This window comes from Wolffia australiana, chromosome 16 (assembly GCF_029677425.1).
Source record: "Wolffia australiana isolate 7733 chromosome 16, ASM2967742v1".
NCBI lineage: Eukaryota > Viridiplantae > Streptophyta > Magnoliopsida > Alismatales > Araceae > Wolffia > Wolffia australiana.
In genome coordinates this window covers 7,334,743-7,350,579 of record NC_135850.1, presented here as the reverse complement: position 1 = coordinate 7,350,579, position 15,837 = coordinate 7,334,743, and the positions used below count along the sequence as shown (strand labels likewise).

The following is a 15,837-nucleotide window of genomic DNA, read 5'->3' as shown; positions in this document are numbered from 1 at the left end:
TAAAAGATAGATGGAGGGAAATAGAGATCCATCGGGTAAAGATGAAAAATGGAAGACACATTATGGTTACTGTCAGACGAGACGGGACCAAACGGATGTATCTCCAGTCATCAATTAATCTGCTCACATATAATCCTGACCATCCTTCGTCTATATGTCGATATTGTCACCATTGCATGAATTGTCCCTTCAGTCATTCGTTGAGAACAAATAACAAAGTATATGTGGAAATAAGTTGTTCTCTCAAGCCCTCTTACTCTCTCCCTTTCTTACTTCCATACAACTGCATCAATCAGTCATTGCAACTGCCACCATCGCCGCCTCAAGTATCAACCTAACCACACCTCTCTCTCTCTCTCTCTCCCTCTCACTCTTTCCCCCTCTGTGAATATATCATTCACCCTCTCTCTTTATTTCCCTTTTACTCTTTCCCCCTCTCAAAATGTATGATTCACCCTCTGTCCCTCTATCTATTTTCCTCTTACGCTTTCCCCCTCTCTAAATATATCATTCATCCACTCTCTCTCTTTCCCTTTCACTCTTCCCCCTCTCTAAATATCATTCACTCTCTCTATATAGATCTCTTTCTTTCCTCTTTACCTCAACATACATATATATATATATATCTGTATATATATAATCTCTTTATCTCTCTCTCTCACGCACAATCACTCTCTATCTCTCACTTTACCTATCACTATCTCCCTCTCTCAATTATATTTCTCCCCCTTCCCATCATCAGTCTGTCATTTTCTGTCGTGCATCATCTCAGACCGATGACTGATGAGTAACAATGGAACTGACTACATACAAACATCTGTTTACCAGGTTGATGGATGACAGATCAGGACGAAACTGGAGTACAATTGTCAGCCGTCATCCAATTCTACCTTTTTGAGAGAGGAGAGAGAAAGTGTTTGATAACAAAACAATGTCAACATAAAACTATTTTAATAGATCACCTGAAGGAAAAATGGGCAGCCTTAAATTTAAAGCTTAACCAATTGTGTATTATTTTAGTCATTCATGTGTTAGTAGTGTCCCCAACATAGTTCATTTCCTTTCCCTTAGCAATATCTTTGATTTTTTCTTCGATTTACATTCACCTTGAGAACCTTAAAACATCATTAGCAAATCTCAAAATTATAAAATAAATATTTGATGTGGGTATGGATATTCCATGAAATACCTAAATACTCCTGATAAAAGCTACTGTGGTCATGACGATGAAGCTGACTTATGTCAGGTATTATTTAATAATCTAGGAGATCTCTTTTAATTTATCCCTATCTAGGTTACTCTCTCACATGTAGCAGCTACTTCCTTCACCTTTCTCTCCACAAACCTTTCTCCATTGTGCAAGTAAAAAGTTTAAATGATTCTCCGGTTTTTCAAGCACAGAATGTTGAACGTTTATGAAAGAAACATGTATGATGAGGCTCCAAAGTATGGGTGTAGAAAGAAAAGAAAGATTTTGGGTTAAAAGAATATGCTACGTTAGGTGAAGGATAACTGGTAGATGAATTATATGAACAAAACATACTAGCCAGAACAGATAAATAAGTAGAATACACTGTCATCTTGTAGAGGAAACATATAACCACAAGGATATGTGTCCACCTTAACCAAGGACAATAAAATCAATGATATAAAAATACATAAATGTCATACTTAAAAAAGAAGAAACCCCTTTATGCTATTATCTACTTTTGATTCTTATGTTTTTAAGAATGGGTAAAAAAATAAAAGATTAATTATAAAAATTGAAGTCTTGATATGATTGAGACCATGAAAGAGAGAAACAAAAGATGAAATAGAAGGAGAGGAAATAAAATAAATAAAAAAGGGAGATAAAAAGGAAAATATTTCACAAAGGTGAAGAAGAAACAAATTGTTTATAAATCACATCATCATTACTTGGAGATTATTACCGATGTATAGGTTCCTAATTGAACAAACCAAAATGGGTAAAATGGTGTGAAGAGGGTATGAAAAATGGGTGCATAATATGTATGAGTATATATAAAGATAATATTTCAAAAATAGTTTTAGTAAGCTCAAATAAACATTATTGGGTGCTGAAGACTCCAAGAATGAACAGCCCTTAGCCCAGATAAGATTTTGCTTCATTTAGATCCAACAAACTAAGTAGGATTGGCTAGTGTAAGGTGTTATGTTGAAATTGTTCACTACGCAGTCTACCCAGGAATATTGTACTTCGACCATTTAATTTTCATGTCTACTCATCCTAAAAAATATACATGGTTCCATGATGCAGTCATCGCAAGTGCAAATACATATTTCATAGACATTATATATTATGTTGATATTAATTGTTTAATTATCTCAAAGCTTCATAACTTTCAAAATATTTTTATAATGTTTGACGTCCACCACTTCACATGTATTAATACATATTTATAGATATCATATTCTAGTTAAACATGATTTTTTATAATAGTTTTGTAGGTTTAAGAAAACATTCACTTCATTGATATTCATGTATAATACACATTAAAAAATATGGATTTGTTTTATTATCCGTTATTGGGAAGACAACATATTTTCTAATTGTTTATGTTTCATCTTATTTGTTATTATTGAGGCCCACCACCTATTTGGTTTTAGGAATATATTATATCTTAAAAAATATTGAAAATAATTTAGAAGCATATGATATTGAGGTAATATATATTATTTAAAATAGCATTTTAAGTTTAAATTTATATTTAAAATTTGTGATACCCACCACTTTATATATATAATTAATAATTTATACATATGGAAAAAATAAGATATTACATAGACATGATTTATTGTATAATATTTTTATAAGTTGTTATTTTGGTAATGTTCACATCCATCACTTCATTCAAATTTATTGAATTTTCATACCTATTAAAAAATATGAATACAGTATTATGTAAGCATTATACTTATTTAGATCTACCACTTCATAGATTTTAATACTATTTTATATGCATAAAGTATTACAGATGCATGAATTTTCAAGTATCTAATGCCTGTAAATTTCTAAATTTAGTTTTTTGAAAAAAAAAATTGTTTCTTATGTCTCCCATGGAGAAATAAATGAATATGTGAATGTTTCACCAACTTTAGGAAAAAAGATTCTACCCAATCAACCCTCAGTTCTGTTCGCTACCTTCGTCTTTTTGATAGATATCATTATTGACTTTGTCTTCAGCTCATTGTCAACAATTCGGTCCTATCTATAGCCCGATTATTTTATGAATCACTTTTAGTTGGAGTGGACACTACTAGGACAGAAGAATCTGGCCCATGGGCACTGATCACAGACACAGACAAGAACTCCTTTGCAACCTTAATAACCTTAGATGTGAGCTTTCACATGTCATCTTTTGTTATTTCAATGCATCTTCTTCCTTGAGTCAATCTCCTCTCCAAGTGAAGGCACATGATCAGATCTTGACCAGTTAATCATCTTCGTACACATATTTCTATATATGTTCGAATACTAATTCAAATCTTGTGTTTATGGAGTCTTATGTCATTATAAAAAACATAACATTCATTTCACAATATATGTTTGAAATCTTAGGATCCAATGACCACTTACACGAGCATAACATGAATCACCTGATTGATACTTCTGTATAATACCTTTTAGGGATTCATACATATCAATTCAATAAAGTCTTTACCTAGAGAGCACACACCATCCATCATTGGCGTCTCTACGTTACTAGAAACATGATCAGAGATACATATCATGTAAAAAAGATTGGATAGTGCTATATTTTTTCAATACTTCATTATCAATCTCATGTATTCCTTAAATATTAATATTTAAAATACATAGTTAAATATTATTAATCACTGTATTGTGATCTCATCATAAGTTGCTTAGTTAGTATATTCATGTGTAAATATTTACGGAAAAATATTTATTTATGTAAACTCAAATACAACATAGATGCGTTATTAGCTTGAAGGCCACATAATAATCAGACCTAATTACCTACTACGTATTTATAAGAAGAGGAGAAAATTAATCCTCTTTAGTCTATATTAATTTTATCATCATGTTAATCATCATGTTGGTAAGATACACTGCCTGGTACATTTAACATTATTCTCCATATTTATGAGTGTCTGGATAATATATTAGCATAGGTGAATCACATCAACTGGGATTGATAAAAAAGTGATTAAATACATACAATGTAACTTTATACATATGTAAAGCTGTCCATCGAATAAGAAATTAGAGTAACTTTTTCTTAGCGAGGTACATGGTTTTTAATATTTCAAGATTCTCTCAAATATTTGACAAAACCTTACCCTACACATTTTCAACTTTATTGAGTTTAAGGGTTTCTTTAAAAATCAAAATTTTACTTGCCCCTCTGAAGAGATATACACATTATATACCAGAGAGAGAGAGAGAGTCCTAACAGTTAAAGGAGGAGTTATTCTTTGGTAAAATATCTAAATTTCAGAACTTTTCCATTCTTACCTCGAAAAATAAGTAGATAAAGAGTGACATAGGGAGAGATAGACATTGTAAATATAGAGATAGAGAGAGATAGATATTGACAGAGATAGAGAGCAATAGACAGAGATAGAAAGAGACATAGAGAGATAGGCATAGAGAGAGCTAGATAGAGATAGAGAAACATAGGGAGAGCTGGTAAGCTAGATAGAGATAGAGATAGAGATAGACATACAGAGAAAGAGAGATTGACATAGAAAGAGCTAGTCAGCTAGATAGAGAAAGAGATAGAGAGACAGAGAAACACAGAGAGATTGACATAGACAGAGGTATTCAGCTAGATAGAAATAGAGATAGAGAGATAGACATATGGAGAGCTAGATAAAGATAGAGAAATACAGAGATACAGAGAGATAGAGATAGAGAGAGACATGGAGAAAGACATAAAAGGAGAGAGATAGAGATTGATAGAGATATGGTTATTGAAATAGAGAGAGACATAGAGAAATGGAGATAGATATACTTAGAGAGATGGGGGGCGAGAAATATATATATAAAGTCATAGAGAGAGAGAGAGACAGCCAGAGGGAGAGAGAGATATAGAGGGAGAGAGACAGATAGAGAGAGACACAGAGAGAGAGGGAGAGAGAGACATGGAGAGAGAGAGACACACAAAGAGAGAGAGGGAGAGAGACAGATACAGAGAGACACAGAGAGAGAGGGAGGGAGACATAGAGAGAGAAAGATAGAGAAACATAGAGAGAGAGAGAGAGACAGATAGAGAGAGACACAGAGAGAGAGGGAGAGAGAGACACAGAGGGAGAGACAGATAGAGAGAGGGAGAGAGAGACATGGAGAGAGAGAGAGACACAAAGAGAGAGAGGGAGAGAGACAGATACGGAGAGACAGAGAGAGAGGGAGGGAGACATAGAGAGAGAAAGATAGAGAAACATAGAGAGAGAGAGAGACACGGAGAGAGAGACATAGAGAGAGGCAGAGAGAGAGAGACGGATAGAGAGAGAGAGAGACGGATAGAGAGAGACATAGAGAGAGAGAGAGAGAGACAGATAGAGAGAGACGGATAGAGAGAGACATAGAGAGAGAGAGAGAGAGACAGATAGAGAGAGACGGATAGAGAGAGACATAGAGAGAGAGAGACAGAGAGAGAGGGCACGGTAAACGCGTGACGAATGGACGTACATTCACAGTGCCGGCAGAGATTCTCTTGCGTTGGTACAATCGCTCTTTTCCGCGATCTTCACCTCCGCCCGCCATGAAACCATCCTCCGCGGGGAATAATCTACAATCCTCGCGCCTTCTCCTCTCATGGCGCCGCAGAGATCCACAGAAACCTCCCCGCCATCGGCGCGTCCCTCACCACGTCGAAGTTGTACCTACCAACCAAACAACAAATAAGAATATTTCCCAAAATAATTTCAAAATCAGAAGATTTCGTCTCTTCTTACTTGTTCAGAAATCGAAGCTGTTCTTGCTTCTCCGCCTCCGCGAAGAACTCCTCCATCTCCTCCGCCGATGGAATCCGCCGCCTGCTTCAAATCAGATCAAATCAAGTTCTAAAACTGTTCGTAAGAAGAAATCGTGATTTCAATTACCTCTTGTCGAATCTCGGATTCCGATCCAAGTCGGCGTTCTCCGCTTCGTTTCCTTCCTGGCGACGTCAGAAAACAATCAAAAACCTAAGAAACGGAGGTGATCGAGAGGGAAAGGATAATCCAAACTTCGACAACAAACTATCCGATTCCGATTTCCGAGTTCCATCTCAAGAATCAGGAACAGAAACTGCTGACCTAGGTCAGAAAACAACGAGAGAGCAAACGCGGAGGAATAAATAAGCACGGATCCCAAAGTCGACGGATCTGATCGCAAAAACACTAGAATTTCCGCGAGCAAATGCCAAATCCGAATCAAAATCACTCACCTCCGGAAACTCGGCAGATCGGCTGTTAGATCTGAAACTCTCTTCCTCAATCGCCTCCAAGGAAACAGATAATTCAAAATTCTCGCGATTCGAAGCCAAACTCGCCGGATCAACGACGGTTCTTCTCCTCCTTTCCGTCGCCGGCCGCCGGCGGCGCCATTGAAGCGGAGCTCCGCCGACCGTCCTCTTCCTCTTGCTTCCTCCTCCGCCGAGACTCTCCTCCGCCATCGCTGAAGATCTCTCTCCGTTCCTCTCTCTCTCTCTCTCTCTGTCTATCTCTCTCTCTATCTCCTCCGTCTCCATTTCCATCTCTCTCTGTATTTAAACTGGCGGCGAAGGGGGTGGGGCCCGCTGACACGTCACTCTGTCGGTTATTGGCAGATCAGGATAATTTAATGTGGGCCCGTGTACCTCGAAGTTTGTGTCACGTTGTCTGGCAAGTGCCTGTGAGAAGGGCAGTACTCTAATTTCGATAGAGTAGAGGTTAATGTGAAATTCTTGTGAAGATGTATAAAGGATGGACTGGATATAAGTAAAATCATATCATGTTATTCAACACTTCTCTCTCCTCTCCTAAAATGTCGGATTAGATGATGGGTTCGTCATCCGTCAACCTGGTGGACAGATGATTACATGAAGTCAGTTCCGTCGTTAGTCATCCTTCATCCGTCCGAGACGATGGATGATAGAAAATGGCTGACTGAGGAGAGAGATGACGGACTGATGATGAGAAGAGATAGAATGAGAATTGGGAGAGGGAAATAGTGATAGGGGAAGAGAGAGAGATAAAGAGAGATATAGAGAGAGATGAAGAGAGAGATAGATATAGAGAAAGATGAAGAGAGCGATAGAGAGAGATATATATACAGGAAGATGAAGAGTGAGATAAAGAGAGATATGGAGAGAGATGAAGAGAGAGATAAAGAGAGATATGGAGAAAGATGAAGAGAGAGATAGAGAGAGAAAAATGAAGAGAGAGAGAGAGAGCGATAGAGAGAGATGAAGAGAGAGATATATATACAGGAAGATGAAGAGAGAGATAAAGAGAGATATGGAGAGAGATGAAGAGAGATATGGAGAGAGATGAAGAGAGAGATAGATAGAGAAAAATGAAGAGAGATATATAGAGAGATTAAGAGAGATTAGAGAGAGATGAAGAGAGAGATAGAGAGAAATATATATATAGAGAGAAAGAAATATATAGAGAGATGAAGAGAGAGAGATAGAGAGATAGAGAGAGATTGAGAGAGATTGAGAGAGAGATAAAGAGATATATAGAGATATGAAGAGAGAAAGAGATAGAGATAAATATAGAGAGAGATATAGAGAGAGATGAAGAGTGAGAGAGATAGAGAGAAAGAGAGAGAGATGGAGAGAGATAACGAGGGAGATAGAGAGAGATAAAGAGAGAGATAAGGAGAGATAAAGAGAGATTGAGAGAAAGGTAGAGAAAGATAAAGAGAGAGATAAGGAGAGATAAAGAGAGATTGAGAGAAAGGTAGAGAAAGATAAAGAGAGAGATCGAGATATATAGATAGAGAAAAAAGAGAGAGGAAGAGAAAGAGAGAGATAAGGAAAGAAAGAGACCTATAGAGAGAGGATGAATAATATATTTAGAGAGGGTGAAAGAGTAAGAGGGGAAGAGAGAGAGAGAGAGAGAGAGAGAGAGAGAGAGAGAGAGAGAGAGAGAGAGAGAGAGAGAGAGAGGTGGTTAGGTTGATACTTGAGACCTCAATAGTGGCAGTTGCAATGACTGATGGGTGCCTATGAATGGAAGAGAGGGAGAGAGTAAGAGGACTTGAGAGAGGAAGTTATGTCCATCGTATACTTCATTCTTTGTTATGGATGAATGACTGAATGGGACTGATGACGTAATGGCGAGTATGATGAAATGTAGATTGATGACGATCAAAATTATAATTGGACGGATGAATAGATGACTGGACAGACTGATGTTAAGCCCCCTTCCGTCAGATAGTAACCCTCACGCGTCATCCATTCTCCATCCCTACCCAATTTCTCTCTAGTTATCTTTCTCTCTCTATTATTCTTGTTTCCAAATCATGTAGGATGAGAGACACAAGTGATGAATGATGGAGGCAACATTGATTGTTTGGATGAACAGGGTACAGTTATTTTGTTCTTAATTATCTGAATCCATGGGAAGTAAAGGATAAACTTATGTTGTTGTCAATTGCATGCTCCTCAAAATATTTCAATAAAGTGCTGATGTTATTATGTTATCATATATCTCAGTTCTGCTTGGTTCCAAAATGCTCAAATATTATGTTTTCATGTGATGGGGTTTTATTTGGTTGTTTTGTGTTGGGCTCAGTCTTTCACGTATCTTGTTTTCTTTAAATCGTTCACGTTAAAAAACTTGTAGTTTACACATTGGATGAATTAGGGTTCGTATCCTGCCTGAGGATCCGACATTAGATGTATTTGAAAGGAGGGAGGGAGGGAGAGAGGAGGGGGAGGGAGAGAGAGAGAGAAATATATATATATATATATATATATATAGAGAGAGAGAGAGAGAGAGAGAGAGAGAGAGACAGAGATATAGACTGCGAGAGACAGATAGAGAGATAGTCTGAGAGAGGTAGAGAGAGAGAGAGAGAGAGAGAGAGAGAGAGAGAGAGAGAGAGAGAGAGAGAGAGAGAGAGATGTAGAGAGAGAGACAGAGAAAGAGAGAGAAAGAGATATAGACACAGAGAGATATAGAAAGAGAGAGAAATATAAAAAATGATAGAGAAAGAGAAAGAGACATTCAGACAGAGAGAGACAGAGAAAGAGATAGAACGGTAAAGAAAAAGAGAGAGAGACATTTAGACAGAGAGAGATAGAGAAAGAGAGAGAAAGAGGTGTAGATGTAGAGAGATATAGAAAGAGAGAGAAAGATAGAGATATATATAGAGAGAGAGACAAAGAAAAAGAGAGAAATAGAGAAAAAGATAGAGAAAGAGAGAGAGATATTTAGACAGAGAGAGACAGATAAAATGAGAGAACGATAGAGAAAAAGAGAGAGAGACATTTAGACAGAGAGAGACAGAGAAATAGGGAGAACGATAGAGAAAAATAGAGAGAGAGACATTTAGGCAGAGAGAGACAGAGAAAGAGATAGAACGATGGAGAAAAAGAGAGAGAGAGACATTTAGACAGAGAAGGACACAGAAAGAGAGAGAACGATAGAGAAAAAGAGAGAGAGAGAGACATTTAGACAGAGAGAGACAGAGAAATAGGGAGAACGATAGAGAAAGAGAGAGAGAGAGAGAGAGAGAGAGAGAGAGAGAGAGAGACATTTACACAGAGAGACAGAGAAATAGGGAGAACGATAGAGAGAAATAGAGAGAGAGACATTAAGACAGAGAGAGACAGAGAAAGAGAAAGAAGGATAGAGAAAAAGATACAGAGAGACATTTAGACAGAGAGAAACAGAGAAAGAGAGAGAAAGAGGGAGAAAGATAGAGATATAGAGAGATACATGGACAGAGATAGACAGAGAAAGAGAGAGAAAGGTAGAGATAGAGACAGATATACATGGACAGAGATAGGCAGAAAGAGAGAGAACGATGGAAAAAAAGAGACAGCGAGACATTTATACAGAGAGAGACAGAGAGAGAGAAAGAGGGAGAAAGATAGGGATATAGAGATAGAGATACATGGACAGAGATAGACAGAGAAAGAGAGAGAAAGAGATATAAACAGAGAGAGACAGAGAAAGAGAGAGAAAGATTGAGAAAGAGAGATATATATAGACAGAGAAAGAGAGAGAAAGAGAGATATATATAGACAGAGATAGACAGAGAAAGAGAGAGAAAGAGAGAGAGACACATATACAGAGAGAAGACAGAGAAAGAGGGAGAAAGAGATATAGACAGAGAGAGACAGAAAAATAGAGAGAAAGATAGAGAAAGAGAGACGTATAGACAGAGAGAGACAGAAAGAGAGCAGAAGGGAGAGACAGAGAAAGAGAGAGAAAGAGAGAAAAAGAGAGAAAAATATAGAGGAAAAGAGAGAAAGAGACAGAGATAGACACAGAGAGAGTGAGAGAGATAGAGACAGAGTGAGACAGAGTAAGAGAGAGAGATGGAGATAGAGAGAGACAGAGTAAGAGAGAGATATATAGACAGAGGGAGACAGAGTAAGAGAGAGAGATATAGACAGAGAAAGACAGGGAGAGACATAGAGAGAGATATAGAGAGATACATAGAGATAGAGAGATGAAAGAGAGTTAAACCTTACAGATACAGATACATAGATAAACAACTAGATAGATAGATGGTTACACAGATACACAGATAGAAAGATAGATGAATAGAAAGATAGATAGATAGATAGATAGAAAGAAAGAAAGAAAGATAGATAGATAGATAGATAGATAGATAGATAGATACATCGATACACAGATTGAAATATTGATATACAGAGAGATAAATACAAATATAAAGAGATTAAAATATTGATAGACAGAGAGATAAATAAAATATACACAGATTGATAGATTAAAACGTCATAGTCGAAGGAGACGATACTCCTTGGCAAAACTCTTACAGTTCAGTACTTTTCTATTCTTTATCAGAAACGTGTTGAGGAACCCGAGTCGGATACCTCTGGAATTCCTCTGCCGTTTATGCCTCCTTGCGTACCGAATATTTCGGGATAGAGAGAGAGGCAGAGGCGCTGGAACAGAGAAAAACCGAATACTCTTCGGCAGAGACAAATCAAACCGTCCAGTATTTATTCCATTCCCCATTCTTTTTCAAATTTTCGCCCAAAACATGAAGAACATACCAAGAACGATAATACTGAGTATCGCTTCTGAGAATTAAATAGCAAAATATCCCTTTCTCTCTCTCTCTCTTTCTATCTCTTCTACGACAAACCCAAGAACCCTAAAATATGAGCTGTGCTGGAGTTATTTAATTTGTATCTCGTCTTTTCCTCTTACCCATATTCGGCGTTCACGTGTATACACTGATTGGGACTGCATAGATGTGACGGATCAGATCATGTGCATCAGTTTAATAACTGTGAAGAGTTTAAACGAATATTGCCCATCGCCGGAAAGTTACCATGAAAAGGGTAGGTGTGATGGTGAAGATTAGGATGAATCTTGGGTGATGAAAGATATAAATAAGAGAGAGAGATGAGCAGATTGAAGGGTGGGATAAAGGGGGAGATCTGAGTTTTAAGAAAATATTGTATGTTTGATTGACCCAAGTTTTTAGAGAAAGTTGGCCCAAGTCTTTCAATAAAAAATGGCATCATCAAAGGAAGATAATTTTGGGTTGTTTTAATAGCCAACATGGTTGATATCTAGGTTTCTATAAGACTTCAAAATGTGTTCAAGCATGTTTTGCCATGTTGCTAACTTTATTCAGTGTTTATACTTTAATGATCAAGACTGTACTATTCACCATCCGTAAATTGGATTATCTTTTCTCTATTGGTTAAATCAGAGGCATATCATGTGGATTGACTCATCATAGGGTCCTATCTGTATCATTTTCGAACTCTTGTTAGCCATATGATTTTATCTTAGGGATGTTGGAAGGAATTTGCCTAAGCCTAAGCAGTTAAAGATACCGTCTCACAAAATAAGCTCAAGAATCTATGTATTTCCAAGGGTCTTCACTAGGATAATGATTGAACGAAGTCAACTTCACATTATATTCTGGTAGAATGGGTTTACTTCGTCATTTTGTTATAATATTATCACATCACTTCGGATAAGTGAGAAAAAAAAATTATATAGCAAACCTAGATACGTATGTATATCAAATTCCATATACATGTTGTATAATAGTTTTTGCAATGAGACTATGAATATTCTGTTCAAAGTGCCGGAAAATGATTCTTATAAAGTTTAAATTCGGGTCCACTAGGAATAAACGTGAAAGATATGAAAAATATTTACTTTACATAACTATCTTACATTTCCTATCATTTTTGTAGCGATAATTTTAGTTATATGTAGAGAGAGAGAGAGAGATGGAACCCATATCTCTCAAAATAAAGGGTTATATGTATAGAGAGAAAGAAAGATGGAACTCATATCTCTCAAAGTAAATGGTTATACGTAGAGAGAGAGAGAGAGAGAGAGAGAGAGAGAGAGAGAGAGAGAGAGAGAGATGGAACCCATATCTCTCAAAATAAATGGTTATATATATACAGAAAAAGAGAGATGGAGCCCATATCTCTCAAAATAAATGGTTATATGTATACAGAGAAAGAGAGATGGAACCCATATCTCTCAAAATAAATGGTTATATGTATAGAGATAAAGAAATATGGAACTCATATCTCTCAAAGTAAATGGTTATATGTATAGAGAGAGAGACAGAGAGATGGAACCCATATCGCTCAATATAAATCGCTCATCATCATCATCATCTTCTTCTTCTTCTTCATCATCACCATCTTCTTCTTCTTCTTCATTATCTTCATCATCATCATCATCTTCTTCTTCTTCTTCATCATCACCATCTTCTTCTTCTTCTTCATTATCTTCATCATCATCATCATCTTCTTCTTCTTCTTCTTCTTCATTATCTTCATCATCATCGTCATCATCATCATCATCATCATCATCATCATCATCATCATCATCTTTTGCTTCTTCTTCTTCTTCTTCTACTAGATTGGAACAGTTGAACAATCCTCGCGCCTTCTCCTCTCATGGCGCCGCAGAGATCCACAGAAACCTCCCCGCCATCGGCGCGTCCCTCACCACGTCGAAGTTGTACCTACCCAACCAAACAACAAATAAGAATATTTCCCAAAATGATTTCAAAATCAGAAGATTTCTTCTCTTCTTACTTGTTCAGAAATCGAAGCTGTTCTTGCTTCTCCGCCTCCGCGAAGAACTCCTCCATCTCCTCCGCCGATGGAATCCGCCGCCTGCTCCAAATCAGATCAAATGAAGTTCTTAGACTGTTCGTAAGAAGAAATCGTGATTTCAATTACCTCTTGTCGAATCTCGGATTCCGATCCAAGTCGGCGTTCTCCGCTTCGTTTCCTTCCTGGCGAGAGTAGATAATATTCAATCTTGGAAGCAGATTCCAAAGTTCATGGATTTCTCAGTTGGATTATTCATATTTTAACGAGAAATATTCGATTCTTATGCAGGAGGGATTAAGAATTATTTAACAGGCGTGGATTTCAAAATTTTTTATCCAGAGTAACTCCAATTTTATCCAGAAGAATTCGATTCCAACGGAGGATTGATTTTAAAGAGAGACGCGGATCCCAAAGATGACGGATCTCCCGGCAGAATAACTCAAATTTTGTCGAGAAGAATTCGTTTTCCAACGCAAGAAAGATTCGTAGCATTAATAAAAGGCGCGGATCCCAAAGATGACGAATCTCTCCTAAAATGACCTAATTTTTATTGAGAAAAATTCGATTCTAATGGCAAGAGCGATCTAATCAGCGTAATAAGGCGCGGATTCCAAAGTTGACAGAGCTCTCCGCAGAATAACTCGAATATGTCGAGAGAAATTCGATTAAAACGCAAGAAGGATTCGAAGAAACTAGTGGCAGGCGGGAATCCCAAAGACGACGAATCTCTCAGCGGAATCACCTCAAATTTTATCGAAGAAAAGTTCCATTCCCAAAGATCACGAATCTCTCCGCAGAATAACTCAAAATTTATCCAGCAAAAATTCGGTTCCCAACGCAAGAACGACTCCTGGAAACTAATCAACAGGCACGGATCCCAAAGATGACGACTCTCTCCGCAGAATAACTCAATTTTTATCGATAAAAATTCATTTCCAACGGAAGAACGATACCTAGACAATAATCAACAGCCGTGGATCCCAAAGATGACGGATTTCCCTGCTGATAATTCAAATTTTATCCAGCAATAATTCCATTCCCAACGTAAGAACAACTGCTAGACACTAGTAAACACTCGCGGATTCCAAAGATGACGAAGCTCTCCGCAGAATAACTCAAATTGTGTCCAGAAAAATGTGATTTCCAACTCAAGAACGATTCGAAACAGGCGCAGAGCCCAAAGATGAGAAATCTCTCAACAGAATGACTCAAATTTATCGAGAAAAATCCATTTTCCAATACAAAAATGATTCGAAGAATTAAACAAACTTTTCTCCGCAGGAAACGTAGAATTCGGCGTAGAACTCACCTCCGGAGGCGCAACAGAGCATCCAGAAAATCCAGATCTCTCTCCCTCGAACGACGAATTTCTCGACTCCGACGGATCGCCGAGATCGAATTCCTCGCCTCTCGCTATCAATCTCGCCAAATCTGCGTGATCCGAACGAGAAATCGCCAAAACAGCGGTTTTCCTCCTCGTTTCGGCCGCCGTCCGCCGGCGGCGCCATTGAAGGCGCCGAATCGGAGCTCCGCCGGCGTCAATCTTCTTCTCCAAGCTACCGGCGGCGCCGCCGAGACTCCCCTCCGCCATGGCTAAACCTCCGCCTCGCTCTTCAGCCTTCTCAACCGTCGTCTTCTTCCTCCCCCCCATCTCTCCTCTCTCTCTCTAACCTATCTCTCTCTCTAAAAGTATCTCTCTCTAAAATCTCTCACTTCTTCCTGTATTTAAATCGCGGGCCGTAGGTGGGACCCTCTGCCACGTCACCACCGCCACGTGGGTCCCCTCACCTAGAAGTTTGTTTTCATAGTACGCGGACGATTGAGGGGACGGGACGAAACCATCCCGTTCAACATCCCACAGGACGAAATAACCGTCCCGTCCCCCGTCCAAGGCCCAAGAGGGACGGTTATTTCGTCCATGGACGAAATTACCCTCCCGTCCGTGTTATACGCGAGTTTAATGGACCCCGCATCAATTTCAAAAACATTACGGTGTTTATGCATTTTATACAACGCGAAGGATAAATGTTAATTTTAAACTCCGGGGGACACACAAATAGTCAGAACAGAAGGTTTATTTGTAATTGTATGACTTTTAAAGGGCGTAGAAAAAAGTGGTGGACTGGGTCGAATTAAAACCTCATGAATAGTCACGGACGAGGATAATCGATCGAAATCATTGCATCAATCTGTATCTCTCTCTCTAAAGATGGATGTCTCTCTCTAAAGATCTATCTCTCTCTCTAATTGTTGATGAATGATGGCGAGGGTCACGAGCATGGGGGCGGCGCCATTAATGCAGCAGAGCATACGTGGGAAGCGTCATGTTGCACTCAATTGCTATAGTTCTAATGCATTTACAGCGCAAGGGTAAAACTGTTAGTTTTAAATTCCTTTATTTCCCATTGTGAATCGAGGAAATGAAAGCGAATTTGTTATGCACGGCTTGTGCTCCAATTTGGTTCAATGGGTTTAATTATTGGTTTTTAATGGCGTCTGTTTTATTTTGGATCAGGGAAATAAATGTTATTTTGTTCTAAATGTTATTTTGGATCCGGTTTGGTTCAACGGGCTTGATTAC

At 38.1% G+C, this 15,837-nt stretch overlaps 2 protein-coding genes across 3 annotated transcripts; both read right to left on the bottom strand.

Annotated features, from left to right (window-relative positions):
• Positions 1 to 4,451: 4,451 nt before the first annotated feature.
• On the bottom strand, positions 4,452 to 6,708 carry LOC144713676 (uncharacterized). Its single transcript, XM_078588337.1, has 4 exons — positions 6,414 to 6,708; positions 6,088 to 6,143; positions 5,941 to 6,021; positions 4,452 to 5,868 (listed from the first exon to the last, which is right to left on the bottom strand). Exons 1-4 carry the CDS (start codon positions 6,639 to 6,641, stop codon positions 5,799 to 5,801), a joined length of 435 nt encoding a protein of 144 aa, XP_078444463.1. The 5' UTR covers positions 6,642 to 6,708; the 3' UTR covers positions 4,452 to 5,798.
• A 5,957-nt stretch (positions 6,709 to 12,665) lies between these two features.
• On the bottom strand, positions 12,666 to 14,957 carry LOC144713908 (uncharacterized). Of its 2 annotated transcripts, XR_013584190.1 has the most exons (5): positions 14,566 to 14,957; positions 13,383 to 13,438; positions 13,236 to 13,316; positions 12,997 to 13,162; positions 12,666 to 12,942 (listed from the first exon to the last, which is right to left on the bottom strand). XR_013584190.1 is itself a non-coding variant. In XM_078588648.1 (4 exons), the coding sequence occupies exons 1-4, from the start codon at positions 14,905 to 14,907 to the stop codon at positions 13,093 to 13,095; spliced, it is 549 nt and encodes a 182-aa protein (XP_078444774.1). In that variant the 5' UTR covers positions 14,908 to 14,957; the 3' UTR covers positions 12,666 to 13,092. The 2 variants fall into 2 exon arrangements, 1 of the variants encoding a protein (XP_078444774.1); XM_078588648.1 differs by having other exon boundaries at positions 12,666 to 13,162.
• Positions 14,958 to 15,837: the final 880 nt, after the last annotated feature.

Bases quoted from the DNA above. Each gene is read 5' to 3' on its own strand.
- LOC144713676 (XM_078588337.1), bottom strand. From the start codon at position 6,641: ATGGCGGAGGAGAGTCTCGGCGGAGGAGGAAGCAAGAGGAAGAGGACG. The intron at 6,022-6,087 runs GTAATTGAAATC...GATTTGAAGCAG, and splicing joins AATCCGAGATTCGACAAGAG to GCGGCGGATTCCATCGGCGG. The intron at 5,869-5,940 runs GTAAGAAGAGAC...TTTGGTTGGTAG, and splicing joins CAGCTTCGATTTCTGAACAA to GTACAACTTCGACGTGGTGA.
- LOC144713908 (XM_078588648.1), bottom strand. From the start codon at position 14,907: ATGGGGGGGAGGAAGAAGACGACGGTTGAGAAGGCTGAAGAGCGAGGC. The intron at 13,439-14,565 runs GTGAGTTCTACG...TACTCTCGCCAG, and splicing joins GCTCTGTTGCGCCTCCGGAG to GAAGGAAACGAAGCGGAGAA. The intron at 13,317-13,382 runs GTAATTGAAATC...GATTTGGAGCAG, and splicing joins AATCCGAGATTCGACAAGAG to GCGGCGGATTCCATCGGCGG.